Consider the following 14,363-nt stretch of genomic DNA (forward strand, 5'->3'; position numbering starts at 1 on the left):
TCTCTGTACAAAAACCTACTTGCAGTATTTGATCATTTAATGGTTTCAAATGACTCCCTTTTCTATGTTTCAGAATTTCTAAGAATATCCACCCTTCTCCTGTCCTTCCCTTTCTAACCATTACAGAGGACCGAATACAGTTGTCCTTATCTAATTGGCAGTATTATTAGCTACTTGGACATGCTGATACTGAGGCTGAGATTGTAATATGAAGGATACCATTCCCCCTTCCATTTCAGATCAGTTGATAACTGAGTTGAAAACAGACTGTATTTCCTTTGTCAACTTCTGCATGATAAATTCCAGATCCACCTTAGTATTTTGTGGATTAGAAGTGGATTGCGTCCTAACATCACATTGAACATGAATCTTCAATGTGTCAATGTTCTCTTACCCTGTAAAGACGTGCTTTTAGAGAATGGTACATAATACAGTTGAAGTCGGAAGTTTACATACACTTTGGTTGGCGTCATTAAAACTTGTTTCTCAACCACTCCACACATTTCTTGTTAACAAACTATAGTTTTGGCAAGTCGGTTAGGACATCTACTTTGTGCATGACACAAGTCATTTTTCCAACAATTGTTTACAGGCAGATTATTTCACTGTATCACAATTCCAATAGGTCAGAAGGGTACATTCTCTAAGTTGACTGTGCCTTTAAACAGCTTGGAAAATTCCAGAAAATAATGCCATGGCTTTAGAAGCTTCTGATAGACTTATTTACATAATTTGAGTCATTGAATGTGTACCTGTGGATGTATTTCAAGGCCTACCTTCAAACTCAGTGCCTCTTTGCTTGACATCATGGGAAAATCAAAAGAAATCAGCCAAGACCTCAGAAAAAAAATTGTAGACCTCCACAAGTCTGGTTCATTCTTGGGAGCAATTTCCAAACGCCTGAAGGTACCACGTTCATCTGTACTAACAATAGTACGCCAGTATAAACACCATGGGACCACGCAGCCGTCATACCGCTCAGGAAGGAGACGCGTTCTGTCTCGTAGAGATGAACATACTTTTGTGCGGAAAAGTGCAAATCAATCCCAGAACAACAGCAAAGGACCTTGTGAAGATGCTGGAGGAAACCAGTACAAAAGCAACTATATCCACAGTAAAAAGAGTCCTGTATCGATATAACCTGAAAGACCGCTCAGCAAGGAAGAAGCAATTGCTCCAAAACTGCCATTAAAAAAAAGCCAGGCTGCAGTTTGCAACTTCACATGTGGCCAAAGATCGTACATTTTGTAGAAATATCCTCTGGTCTGATGAAACATAAATAGAACTGTTTGGCCATAATGACCATTGTTATGTTTGGAGGAAAAAGGGGGAGGCTTGCAAGCCGAAGAACACCATCCCAACCGTGAAGCACGGGGGTGGCAGCATCATGTTGTGGGGGTGCTTTGCTGCAGGAGGGACTGGTGCACTTCACAATATAAATGGCATTATGAAGAAGGAAAATTACGTGGATATATTGAAGCAACATCTCAAGACATCAGTCAGGAAGTTAACGCTTGGTTCTAAATGGTCTTCCAAATGGACAATGACCCCCAAGCATACTTTCAAAGTTGTGGCAAAATGGCTTAAGGACAACAAAGTCAAGGTATTGGAGTGGCCATCACAAAGCCCTGACCTCAATCCTATAGAAAATTTGTGGGCAGAACTGAAAAAGTGTGTGCGAGCAAGGAGGCCCACAAACCTGACTCAGTTACACCAGCTCTGTCAGGAGGAATGGGACAAAATTCCCCCAACTTATTGTGGGAAGCTTGTGGAAGGGTAACTGAAATGTTTGACTCAAGTTAAACAATTTAAAGGCAATGCTACCAAATACTAATTGAGTCTATGTAAACTTCTGACCCACTGGGAATGTGATGAACGAAATAAAACCTGAAATAAATCGTTCTCTCTACGATTATTCTGACGTTTCACATTCTTAAAATAAAGTGGTGATCGTATCTGACCTAAAACAGGGAACTTTTACTAGGATTAAATGTCAGGAATTGTGCAAAACTGAGTTTAAATGTATTTGTCTAAGGTGTATGTAAACTTCCGACTTCAACTGTAGTCACTATTTCAGACTATGACCTTCACCCAGAAAAACATACACTACCGTTCAAAAGTTTGGTGTCCCTTAGAAATGTCTTTGTTTTTTAAAGAACACCAGTCTCGACATCAATAGTGAAGAGGTGACTCCGGGATGCTGGCCTTCTAGGCAGAGTTGCAAAGAAAAAGCCATATCTCAGACTGGCCAATAAAAATAAAAGATTAAGATGGGCAAAAGAACACAGACACTGGACAGAGGAACTCTGCCTAGAAGGCCAGCATCCCGGAGTTGCCTCTTCACTGTTGACGTTGAGACTGGTGTTTTGCTGGTACTATTTAATGAAGCTGCCGGTTGAGGACTTGTGAGGCGTCTGTTTCTCAAACTAGACACTCTAATGTACTTGTCAGTTGCTCAGTTGTGCACTGGGGCCTCCCACTCCTCTTTGTATTCTGGTTAGTGACAGTTTGCGCTGTTTTGTGAAGAGAGTAGTACACAGTGTTGTATGAGATCTTCAGTTTCTTGGCAATTTCTCGCGTGGAATAGCCTTCATTTCTCAGAACAATAATAGACTAACAAATTTCAGAAGAAAGGTCTTTGTTTCTGGCCAATTTGAGTCTAATCGAACCCACAAATGCTGATTAGGTAACACAACATGCCATTGGAACACAGGAGTGATGGTTGCTGATAATGGGCCTCTGTACGCCTATGTAGATATTCCATAAAAAAATCAGCAGTTTCCATCTACAATAGTCATTTACAACATTATCAATGTCTACACTGTACTTCAGATCAATTTGATGTTATTTGAATGGAAAAATGTTTAGCTTTTCTTTCAAAAACAAGGACATTTCTAAGTGACCCCAAACTTTTGAACGGTAGTGTATATTTGATTCATTCTGAAATAATGTTCCTTCGTGTCTGTCTTTCCTCACAGCAAGGCCAGTTAAAAATAGTGTGGATGTAGGGATGGGCATTTGAGTTACTGGTATGAGATTGTGCGGGGGAGAAGAGTTGTAATCCTCTATACCACTGCATTTCATTACTGGAGAGCATTGAATGCTTGTTCATTGGGACAAAATAGACCCCAAGTCCCCAAGTCCCTCTGCTTTCTCTCAGCAAAGGAGCATGCACACTCACTCTCTTCCAAATGGTCAAATAAAATAAGCTGTTTATCCTGTAAATTCTGGTTTGGCCACTATAAAATGTTGGCATCTCGTTTAAAATTTCTTGTATCCTAAATATTTAAAATATTGTGCAGATTGATTTTTTACTGTGAAAACAGCAGTTATAAAACAGGAACCTAAATGTGAGGGATGTGTGTATTACCTAATTTTTCAGGAAGATCAAACCTGCATCCACGCTCCATAGGAACACCATGCTGTGTGTTAATTTGAGATGTTCTGTCTGTCTGGTTTTCAAGCACAGTCAGTCGAAATCTGACTCATTCAGGTCTTCCTTCTCTTCACATCCCTCTCTAGGGGAAGTGCGTGGGGACAGTAAGAACCTGTCATCTTCTGGCTCACCAAGTGCAAAATCTCAATTAAATAGTTTTCTTTGTGAAAGCCTGTAGGATCTGTCATGTCTTGGGATGCTGTTTCAATTAGGAAGGATGTGAGACACACAGTTTGACACCGGTGGGCATGGTAGCTGTGATTCTCAAATTCTAACCTAGCCTCCTACATTTTTTTGCATTGAGGAGGAATGCCAATCTGTAATATTTTCTTGCCAGTTTAATTGACATTTGGAAAAACGCAGGGAAACTGGTCGATTTGGGGGGGGGGGGGGGGTTGGCAATAGTAAGCTATGCTATGGAAACAGAGAGGTCAGAATTCCTGCCTGCATGGGATGTGACTACTTTCACCAGTTGAGTGTGATGGCCTACACTTTTTTCCCTTTAACTTATTCACCATATATCCATGTTGTTGCTTAGTTTTGAAAGAGGAGACCAAAATGTTCATATGACACATCACTACCCATCCATATTGATTTACATCAGGCAAATGACATGATTTAACCAGGTAGGCTAGTTGAGAACAAGTTGTCATTTGCAACTGCGACCTGGCCAAGATAAAGCAAAGCAGTTCGACACAAACAACAACACAGAGTTACACATGGAATAAACAAACATACAAAAAAAGTATATATACAGCATGTGCAAATGAGGTAGGATAAGAGAGGTAAGGCAATAAATAGGCCATGGTGGCGAAGTAATTACAATATAGCAATTAAATACTGGAATGGTAGAATGTGCAGAAGATGAAAGTGCAAATAGTGATACTGGGGTGCAAAGGAGCAAGATAAATAAATAAATACAGTATGGGGATGAGGTAGATTGGATGGGCTATTTACAGATGAGCTATGTACAGGCGCAGTGATCTGTGAGCTGCTCTGACAGCTGGTGCTTAAATCTAGTGAGGGAGGTAAGAGTCTCCAGCTTTTGTGATTTTTGCAGTTCGTTCCAGTCATTTGCAGCAGAGAACTGGAAGGAGAGGCGGCCAAAGGAAGAATTGGCTTTGGGGGTGACTAAGTGAGATATACCTGCTGGAGCGCGTGCTACAGGTGGGTGCTGCTAGATGCTTTAATTTTGTTGTGTATATACTGTATACTAGCCTCCTGAAAAACAGCTTCAGACCATATATTTTCAGTGTCTGCTGCCAAAATATGTGTGTTTATTTTTTTCAATGTTTTTATGTGAAATGGGAAGCACATTGTGTCTGAAATGTGCTGTATAAATAAAGCTTGATTTTATTTTATTACGGTGTCTCAAGATGGACAAACTATTGCCACTTTTTCTCGTTTTTCAAGCTGTCTTTTAAAGGAGTATAGGCTTTGCGGTCTTGTTCGGTTCTCCTTGCAGAGATCAGCTAGGCGCCAGCCGAACCAAACCTGTTGGAAGGCTTATGTGCACAATTTTACATCTAGCTAACTGGGTGCAGTATTTCTCAAGTGAAAGAATGTGCATGCAAACTAGTCATCTATTGTTGAATGACGTCAAACACCTCATTGAAGAATCCAGTATATATGCCGCGTTCATGTGCTAGTCGGAACTAGGAAACTCAGGAATTCCCAATTTGATAATTTGTTCGGCTCCGGAGTGGCCCAGCGGTCAATGGCTCTGTATCACAACCGGCCGAGATTGGGAATCCCATACTGTAGTGCGGCGCACAATTGGCCCAGCGTCATCCAGTTTAGGATTTAGCCAGGGTAGGCGGTCATTGTAAATACGAATTTGTTCTTAACTGGTATCCCTAGTTCAATAAAAACACGGCAGATGTATAAATACAACCAATTAGCAAGTCGTACATTTCCGAGTTCTGACTAGCACATGAAACTAGCAATAGTTTCACTTCTACTAGAAGTACTGTTGAGCAATCATCGAGAGGGAAGCATGCTCCAGGCTTTATGCTTGTGGGACATTTTCGATTGTAGTTAATCAAGCTGCCTCATTCAACGATTTAGCAAATCAAAAAAGTCAGAGTTTTCTAGTTCCGACTACTATTTGAACGCAGCAATAGACTTCGGCTGCTGAACTTTGACTGGCTTCAAGAAGAAAACGAACAAAAACGTCACAAAATGTTGTTATATGCCCGAACTGTTTCGAGAGGGAAGCATGCTACAGGTTTTATGCTTGATGACGACAAGCCACCTCCTACCTCCCTGTGCATGCTTGATAAAATCTCTTCTGTGGAGATTTGGTTCCAAATATTGATTCCTCCAGCAGACCTGACCTTTAGTGTGAAGTTCGGAAAAGGGTGAGAAAATAACGGCAAACGTAGAATATAGGCAATGAATTATACATTTATTTTCATAGCATTGTAATTGTGTAATAATGAATAATTAAACGAAGGGATGGGCAAAGTAAGGGACCTTTAATTGGGGATTCAGATGGTATTCTCCAGCTGTGGGCAGCAGATGTGTAGTTGAAGGAATAAGCGCATTTATCATGGGATAGGCTACGCTAGCTATTATAGGCTATATGATGTTGAAGCCCTTTGTTGCATTTAATTGGTTGCTAAATTAGGCAATAGCCCATTTATTTTTCCCCTATTCAGATTCCACTTGAATTGGTATGATGATTTATTATACTGTCACAATGTTTGTGGCTTCAATGTTCAAAACGGGAACTTGTTGATCTCAATAAGTTGTGGCTTAATAATTAATTTAATGACCGGAGTAGGCTACTAGAGAGGAAACGTTGTTTTAGCCTCATTACTCATGTGGTTGTTCGCTTGAACGGAAGACCTGTATGACCACCGCGGCTCGAACTACCGGCGGGAGCTCTCATCGTTTCAGGCGGGGGAAGAGCGTTCCTCGTGCGTCTGCATCATTTGGTAGATGAGACGGAACCTTAGCTCTCGAATAGTCAATGGAAATGTAGTGAAATGTAGAAAAACGTTGAGCGAAGCGGGTAAGAATCCATCTTTTATTTTATTCTCACATTCGGTCTAATTTTTAGGTATAATTAAAAAATCATCTGCTTAGGCTATACAGACAGGATTTTTTTGTTTGTTTTTGTTGCCATAATACCATTTAGAATATAGCCTATTATATTTGTTGGGCTATATTACATTAGGAAACATTGTGACAACGATCATTAATTTCTGAACTACTGCTTTTTAACTAATGCTTCAAAAACAATATTCACTATTGATGTTCAATGAGAAGATAAACTCTGTATATTTATGCTAACTCACTCTGCATACATGTTAAGATAAACTTAATTTGTATCATGACGCCCCTCATTACCCCTTGTCTATATTTGCTTTAGTTCAATGAGATCTCTTTGGGTACCTATAGCCAGGATATAATAACAGAGTTGAGAGAATGCCAATTTCAATCTTCAACACACATTTAAGGGACTGTATGTATGGCTTCATGTGGTGGCAAATTCAATACATTGTTGCTGGAAGTGTCTCAATATGTCCATATAATACATTTTATAGTGTCTTAACTGTCTTGAATATTGCCAATTGCTTAACGTTTTGGAAGCCTTGTGTTTCACATACTAAAGAGGACTAAGTAGGCTAATAAGTAGTTAATGATGTAGATAAACATGTGTGAAACAGTTCAGTTGTTTTGTACAGTATAGGCCTAATGGGTTTAAATCTGATTCTGGGGCATTAACAGCATGCTATGTTATAGTCTAGCACATCATTGAATTGATTCCAGTCATATTGATTCTTGTAGCACATTTTGTGACCAGATGTACTGTATGCCTAACTTTTATTAGCCCATTCAATTGCATTGTTTGTTTATTTGATAAACTGTTCCCTCTAGATCACAAGCTCTACATTAGATCATCTGTACCATTGATGTAATGAGCCTTGGGGTTTTGTACATAAAGTTCAGACACATAAAGAATCCGACATTAACCACCATCCATTTGGTAATTATGTTTTGATTAGGGCTATATCATCACAGAATCTGCAGTGTGACTGTCAACATAATCATTAGAAACAACCCTGGTTAAGCCCCAGGCAGAAGTGGTTTATTCAAGTTTGATTAGACAGAGACCTGTCTCTATCTAGCTTATAATCACATAGGGCCTTGAACTAAGTGATAATAATCATCCCAAGAACCTGGAGGCTACTTCATTTAGAAGAAAATATCACTTCATTACTCACTGAATATAAATATGTTGTGGTCCATCAAAGGTAGATGCAAAAATAACATGAGAAATATTGAATTTATCATCTCAAAGGTGCATTTATGCACAATGGGTGAATGGGAAATTACACCCTATAACAATAGTGTCAATGATGATGGGGATAATAATAATGACCATGTGTTATTTCATCTCAACTCAAGAGTTTGCTGTGCTTTGACTGTGATTGATATTGGTGCAGTTAAAGAACATGGGTTGTCTTTGGAATGGAATGCTGATCTTATCCTGAATTGCTAGTTCCCAAGACATTAATTTAATCCTATCCAATTGCTCTCAGGAGCGATGTTGTAGCCTTGGGCTAAACATCCTAGTAATCAGTGCTGCTTCCTTCTCTTGACGTCCGCTCCCCCTTTCCCCCTTCCTATTTCCTGCACCTCAAGTCTTTCTTCATCCTTGGAATTGGAGTCCAGTCGTATTGCACATCACATATTAGTCAGGTGGTGGCAGTGGGTTAAATACATATGTCAATGGATACTGTACTAGTACCTATGCGGCAGGGTAGCCTAGTGGTTAGAGCGTTGGACTAGTAACCGAAAGGTTGCAAGTTCAAATTCCCGACCTGACAAGGTACACATCTGTCGTTCTGCCCCTGAACAGGCAGTTAACCCACTGTTCCTAGGCCGTCATTGAAAATAAGAAATTGTTCTTAACTTGCCTAGTAAAATCAAGGTAAAATAAATAAAATAAAAATATGCTGTAGGACAGCTGACCCTTTGACAGATGACTCCTCAAGCTATCACAATCTTTGTGGTACGCTTGAGGTCATAGTCAGACACAGAGTAAAGAAGGGGAGTAATTTTCCTCACAGGAGACATCTAGCTCTTGGATTGTGAGAGAGGAAGAAATATATCCATTGTGTATGCTACCCAGTTGAGGCGGCCCAGCAGGATTCTGTCCTTGACATTAAGTACCTTCTCATGTTTCATTCGGATGGCATGTCATTGTCATGGAAATGTGCTGGAACGGGTTGTCTTTGGTATGGGGAGTCAAAATGATATCACGAGGCCTTTTGATGGTAACACATTTCATGGTTCATCCATGCTGTTTGCTTGATGATATGGTGTTAATACATCGTTAGTTATGAATGCTAGTACTCAAGTAGACAGGCGGATACATTTGCATGTTTTTCAGTCACCGCCTCTTGAAGCTCTCTCATCATTCATTCTCCTCTGGTTTGCAATAGTCTACTCTAATAAATCGAATTTCAGTGCTTACACAAGCGTCTCAAGATCCTAAACAAAGATTAATGAATACTGCAGTGATAGCCAAGGCTAAGTTTTGTTTTGACCAATTTAAAATGTATAGGCATATCTAGTCACTTACTATCTTATTTTTAAATTTATTTCAGAGTATATTGTGTGTGCACCAAAGTGGAACCCATTGAACCTATGTTATAGAAAGCAAGGATTAAATTACATTTCAAGATTGTTTTACATCAAAAAACACATTGATGGTTTTATTTCAAAAACACACTACCTAAAGTAGAGTATTTTCCTGCTTCCAGCTATTTTCAGAGCAGGAGTTAACATGGTTGCAAAGACGAGTCCTTTATTTATCCTGGGTTTATTAAATAACTGCATTCACATTTGGGAAATCAGCTCCGTGAAAGATGTCATCTTATAAGTGTTGTTTTCTCTTTCAGACAGCAAACAAAGACTGCAATCAATGTTCCAGCCTTTAATATGAATACTGGTATGATGAAAACCCCAGCAAACTCAAACATACAATAAAGACACATTAGATAGTATATCATATTGAAGTGGAAGGAAACACCATACTAATACTTCTGGATCCCAGTCTACAAAATAAGTTCTGACTTCTATCATGGAGGTGTCCCATATGAACAATAGTAGTCATCACGCCTGGTGGAAAGAGATGCCATGGGGCGACACAGACGAGTGCCCCACCTCCATGAGTGGCACAACCTTCCTGATAGTTGCCTACAGCGCACTGATTGGGGTGGGCCTTATCGGTAACATCTGCCTGGTGTTTGTCATCACACGGCAGAAGGAGATGAGGAATGTCACCAACATATTCATCGCCAACCTGTCAATTTCTGACATCCTCATGTGCATCGTGTGCCTGCCGGTCACCATCATCTACACCCTAATGGATCGCTGGATCTTGGGGGAGGCACTCTGTAAGGTCACACCCTTTGTCCAGTGCATCTCTGTCACAGTCTCTGTCTTCTCCCTGGTCCTCATAGCCATGGAGCGCCACCAACTCATCATCCACCCCACTGGATGGAAGCCTGTTGTGGGCCACTCCTACCTGGCTGTAGCCATCACCTGGATGGTGGCCTGCTTCATCTCTCTGCCTTTCCTCTCCTTCAACGTTCTCACCAACAGTCCTTTCCAGAACATTAGCCTCCCCTTCAATCCCTTCACTGACCACTTCATCTGTATGGAGCGGTGGCCCTCAGAGCACAAACGACTGGCCTACACCACCTCCCTGCTGCTCTTCCAGTACTGCCTTCCCCTCATCCTCATCCTGGTCTGCTACTTGCGCATCTTCCTGCGTCTCAGACGGAGAAAATACATGGTGGAGCGAACCAGGGACAACCGCCAGAAGAAGGCCAAGGGGTCAAAGAGGATCAATGCCATGTTGGCCTCCATCGTGGCAGTGTTTGCCCTCTGCTGGCTCCCGCTCAACATCTTCAACACCGTGTTTGACTGGAATCACCAGGCCATCCCATCCTGCCAGCATGACATCATCTTCTCTGCCTGCCACCTCACAGCCATGGCCTCTACTTGTGTCAACCCCATCATCTATGGCTTTCTCAACAGTAACTTCCAGAAAGAGCTCAAATCTACCCTATACCGCTGCCGCTGCTGGGGGGCACCAGAGAGTTATGAGAGCTTCCCTCTTTCTATTGTCAGCACAGAAGTCACTAAGGGGTCGATCTTGAGCAAAGGATCGATCAGCATGAATGTATAGTCCCAACCCATTCAGATAGGGAGAGCGAAAGTATAGAACTTGTCATTGTCTTGACCATGCATTGAAGGTTGTCTTGTTGAGATTTTTGCTGGAGCAAGGGTTGACAGGGGTTGTTCAAATGATTCACATGTCAATGTTTTTTGTTTCTTAGCAATCAATGGTTGACCTCTTCAGTGGGAATGGAGAGAAACGTGAAAGTAAGAACACTGTGCCCCAACAGTCATTTTACAGTGTTTTCAATTAGGTATGTGTTTTTACACCTTAGAGGAAGTCGATGATTTTATGACGGTGCAAAGGTCTTCTTCACTGCAAGCACTGGAGTAAAAGGTGTGCTTAACACCAACATAATATTGCAATGTATTATTTGGGTCTCTACAGAGCAGTAATATTCAAAGTTGGGGTGGGGTCGCGGGATTAAAAAAAAAAATGCAACAAATGTACAATTAATTTATAGGACAAAATGTATGCACGCATGAATGTAAGTCGCTTTGGATAAAAGCACCTGCTAAATGGAATATATAATAATATATATTTTTATTTTTTGAGAAAGATAATTTGAAAAATAATATTGAATTGAGTTAATGTATTTATTGATTCTCTTAATTTTGATAAGAGAGATGGAAGTTAATTTAAAGTTATTTGTTGATGTAAAAATAGAAATTAACCGATTTAAAGGCTGTCATTAGATATGAGGTGTGGGGTCGCAGAAATTCTGGCCAAAAAAAAGAGTGTTCCTGCTTGAAATGTTTGAGTACCACTGCTATAGAGTGTAGCCAAATGTGTTGTCATGATAGTCAAACTTGCATGGCAGCACAAAAGTCTTTAAAATTGACTATAATTGAAGGACTTTTAAATTGACCTTCAACTCCTCTTGGGTTCCACTCACAAAGTCATGTTTGAATAATGTGAGATTTTCAGATGGTCCTTTTCTCACATTTTACTCCTGTTAATCCTGGATCATGGATAGCTACTGCTATAATTGTGTTTTTATAGAATTCGCTATCCTTTCAACACTCCTTTGTGCAATTCCTTCCCTCATGCAGAGACTCATGGAATATGCATGTTAAGGGATGCCAAGTGCTAACCACTTCCAATGGTTCATTCATGATATTGATGTGGGTTTAAAGGGATAGTTCTCCAAAAGCATGTGTTAATGATTTCCTTCATAGATAGGAATCATGTGATCTTTACACCGGCAAATGACTTGGCTAAGATCACACCATGTCAATAAAATCCTCATAACTGGTTTGTTTGTAAACAGACCCATGACCGAATAACGTTATGGAATTTGTATTGAAACAAAACTTTGACAAGGACTGACATTGAAAACTAGTGATTTAAGGCACAGTACCTGTCACAGACATGTTTTGTACCCACCAATGTTTACTGCCAAATATATTACTGTGCTAGTGGCTGACTTTGATAATAAAATGTGCCATGCAGCAGCTATACATCTAGGGCCATATAACAAAAGAAAAGGGGCAGTAAATGAATACACTCTGTACTCTGACAGCAGCACATGGAATAATATCCTACTGTATATCCTTGCTCTCTCACTGGGGTCCACTGAGTCTTTGTATGTACAGTAATAGATCTGGTGTGTAGTTTAGCCCTGTGTGGTGTGTATGGTACCTGATATGCCTCTTGTATTGCAATGTGGGATAATTGGTTTATAATATAAATGGGAATAAATCATTCCATCTGTTTACCCTCTAATCTACTCTTGTAAACACATTTTCAGCCATTCCATTTGGCAGTTACAAGAATGATTATCCAATATGACCAAACTGTAACTCATTCATGAATGTGTGCAATATTTCCTTTTGCGGGTAAAATAAAGTTCAGTATGCCATATACAGTAAGTATTTGCAAATATCATGCCATGTTTTCTCTAAACATTTGTAAGCTGGCTGCCTTTTCTTAAAAATATATAATTCTCAGAACATTTCTAGGATGTTTTAATAATTTGAGGTCATAAATTTGGACAATTCAAATTTTGTCAGATACATATATTTAAATGTATGGCTCTGCTTAATTTTTATCCAATGTCTGAAGAACGTTCTCTGTTTACTGGGTAGTTAGCGATGAGCTTTTATAAGCCAGATAAAGTTTTGTACATTCTATGTATTCCTTTCTGCAGGGTTAATCTTTATCAACAAAAAAGTTAGAATGCCAAAAGATGTTACAGTAGCTTTACAGAAGATAAATAAAAAAGTTGTATTTTATTGCATTTCATGTTTTTCTTTCTTCTTTTCTGTAGGTGCCCTTAGATATATCAAAGCAATGTCTGTCAGCATTTTCTCCTTTTCCCCAATCTATTTCATTATGATTTAGAGTGAATCTTTCACAAAATAATACATTTGATTTTGTAGTGCACTCACATTTTCTACTACCTTAAATGCTATCCACACCCCAAAGGGAAAGTGTTTATGTTCTTAAACATGAGCAGACAATGTTGATGTAAGACTGTGTGACCCATACCTGTAAATCAATATCACTACCAATGGGAAATGGTTGAGATCTGTATGTGGAAATATTTATGTTAAAGGTTGACTCTAATGAAACTGAAAGATCCACCCAAACTTATTGTTTTCACTTTTTGCAGGGTGATATAGATATGTGTCTTCCAAATAGATGAAAATAAACATGTATAGTGTGTTAATGACCATTTGTAGCCAAGCAGTAAAACTGTCACAACTATACTGTATCCATTTCTAATTTGTTTATCGATTCTTATTTGGTATCTTTTTCTATTCTGTTTCCACTCCGTCACTCACTCACTCACCAAATACAGTCAAGAATAAAAATGTCAGATTCTCAAGCATTCTATTCCTCCCCCTTACTCCTCTCACTATCAATCCCTCACTTATACAATACTTATGAGACAACATATGCTGTAAAAAAGCTAATAAGTTGTTCATTATTCACAGATGAGAAAGCGGTCACATTATGTGTTCTTCAGCGAGATATGATTACAGGGTTGAGTTTGACATTGTTTTTCAAGAGTCACATATTTTCTCCCAGAAACAGAAGTCTGTATCAATTCATGGGTTTACTTTTCTTATCACTTATCCTGTTGGGGCCAATATAGGTACTTCCAAATAAGCCAAATCTGCATTTGCCCTGTAAACAGTTTGCTCAGATGATGATGTTTTCTGTGGACTGTCAAGAATAGTTATGGCAAGTGTGTGTATGTTAAATTATAGGGTTATGTGGGTATTTTGAACCCAAGTAAAGTGATGAAACAAAACCACACTGTCCCTTTTCCTTATTGGAGCAGGTACACAACACATGAGGAATGGGATGTAGGAAGTCTGCACTAGTCCACCCATCCTTAGTCTGAAACAGCAGGGATCACCCAGTCAAATGCCATTGGTTCAAATGTTAATGAATTCCCACCAATAGCTCCTGTGGTCACAGAACAAAGTCACATTGGCCTGTGTGTAACCTCACTTCTGTGGAAGAAAAATAGAGGGATTTGTAGTGGATTCTTTTTTTGTTCTTGGCAGTTGAATAGGTCATATAAAGCAGCTCTGCCTCTTGAATTCTAACCCAGGTATTAGACATGCAAGAACGTGTACCTGCATTGAAACAGTCACCTGGGGCCATACTCACATATTGGCTCAGTCCATATTTACCAGTTCCTCCATGTTGCTTTTGAATTGTCCTTAATGCCATATTTTTTATTAGGCATTTCCTGATGCCCTTATGCCCTGG

At 39.7% G+C, this 14,363-nt stretch overlaps 1 protein-coding gene across 2 annotated transcripts; it reads left to right on the forward strand.

The window, feature by feature from the left end:
* The first annotated feature begins 5,542 nt into the window (after positions 1-5,542).
* Positions 5,543-13,304, forward strand: LOC115111568 (neuropeptide Y receptor type 1-like). 2 transcript variants are annotated; one of them, XM_029637736.2, is made up of 2 exons: positions 5,543-5,796; positions 9,352-13,304. In XM_029637736.2, exon 2 carries the CDS (start codon positions 9,534-9,536, stop codon positions 10,644-10,646), a length of 1,113 nt encoding a protein of 370 aa, XP_029493596.1. In that variant the 5' UTR covers positions 5,543-5,796; positions 9,352-9,533; the 3' UTR covers positions 10,647-13,304. The 2 variants fall into 2 exon arrangements, with proteins under 2 accessions (XP_029493596.1, XP_029493595.1); XM_029637735.2 differs by lacking the exon at positions 5,543-5,796 and adding an exon at positions 5,816-6,452.
* Positions 13,305-14,363: the final 1,059 nt, after the last annotated feature.

This window comes from Oncorhynchus nerka, linkage group LG27, assembly GCF_034236695.1.
Source record: "Oncorhynchus nerka isolate Pitt River linkage group LG27, Oner_Uvic_2.0, whole genome shotgun sequence".
Classification (NCBI taxonomy): domain Eukaryota; kingdom Metazoa; phylum Chordata; class Actinopteri; order Salmoniformes; family Salmonidae; genus Oncorhynchus; species Oncorhynchus nerka.

Coding starts and splice junctions, on each gene's coding strand:
- LOC115111568 (XM_029637736.2), top strand. CDS start 9,534: ATGGAGGTGTCCCATATGAACAATAGTAGTCATCACGCCTGGTGGAAA.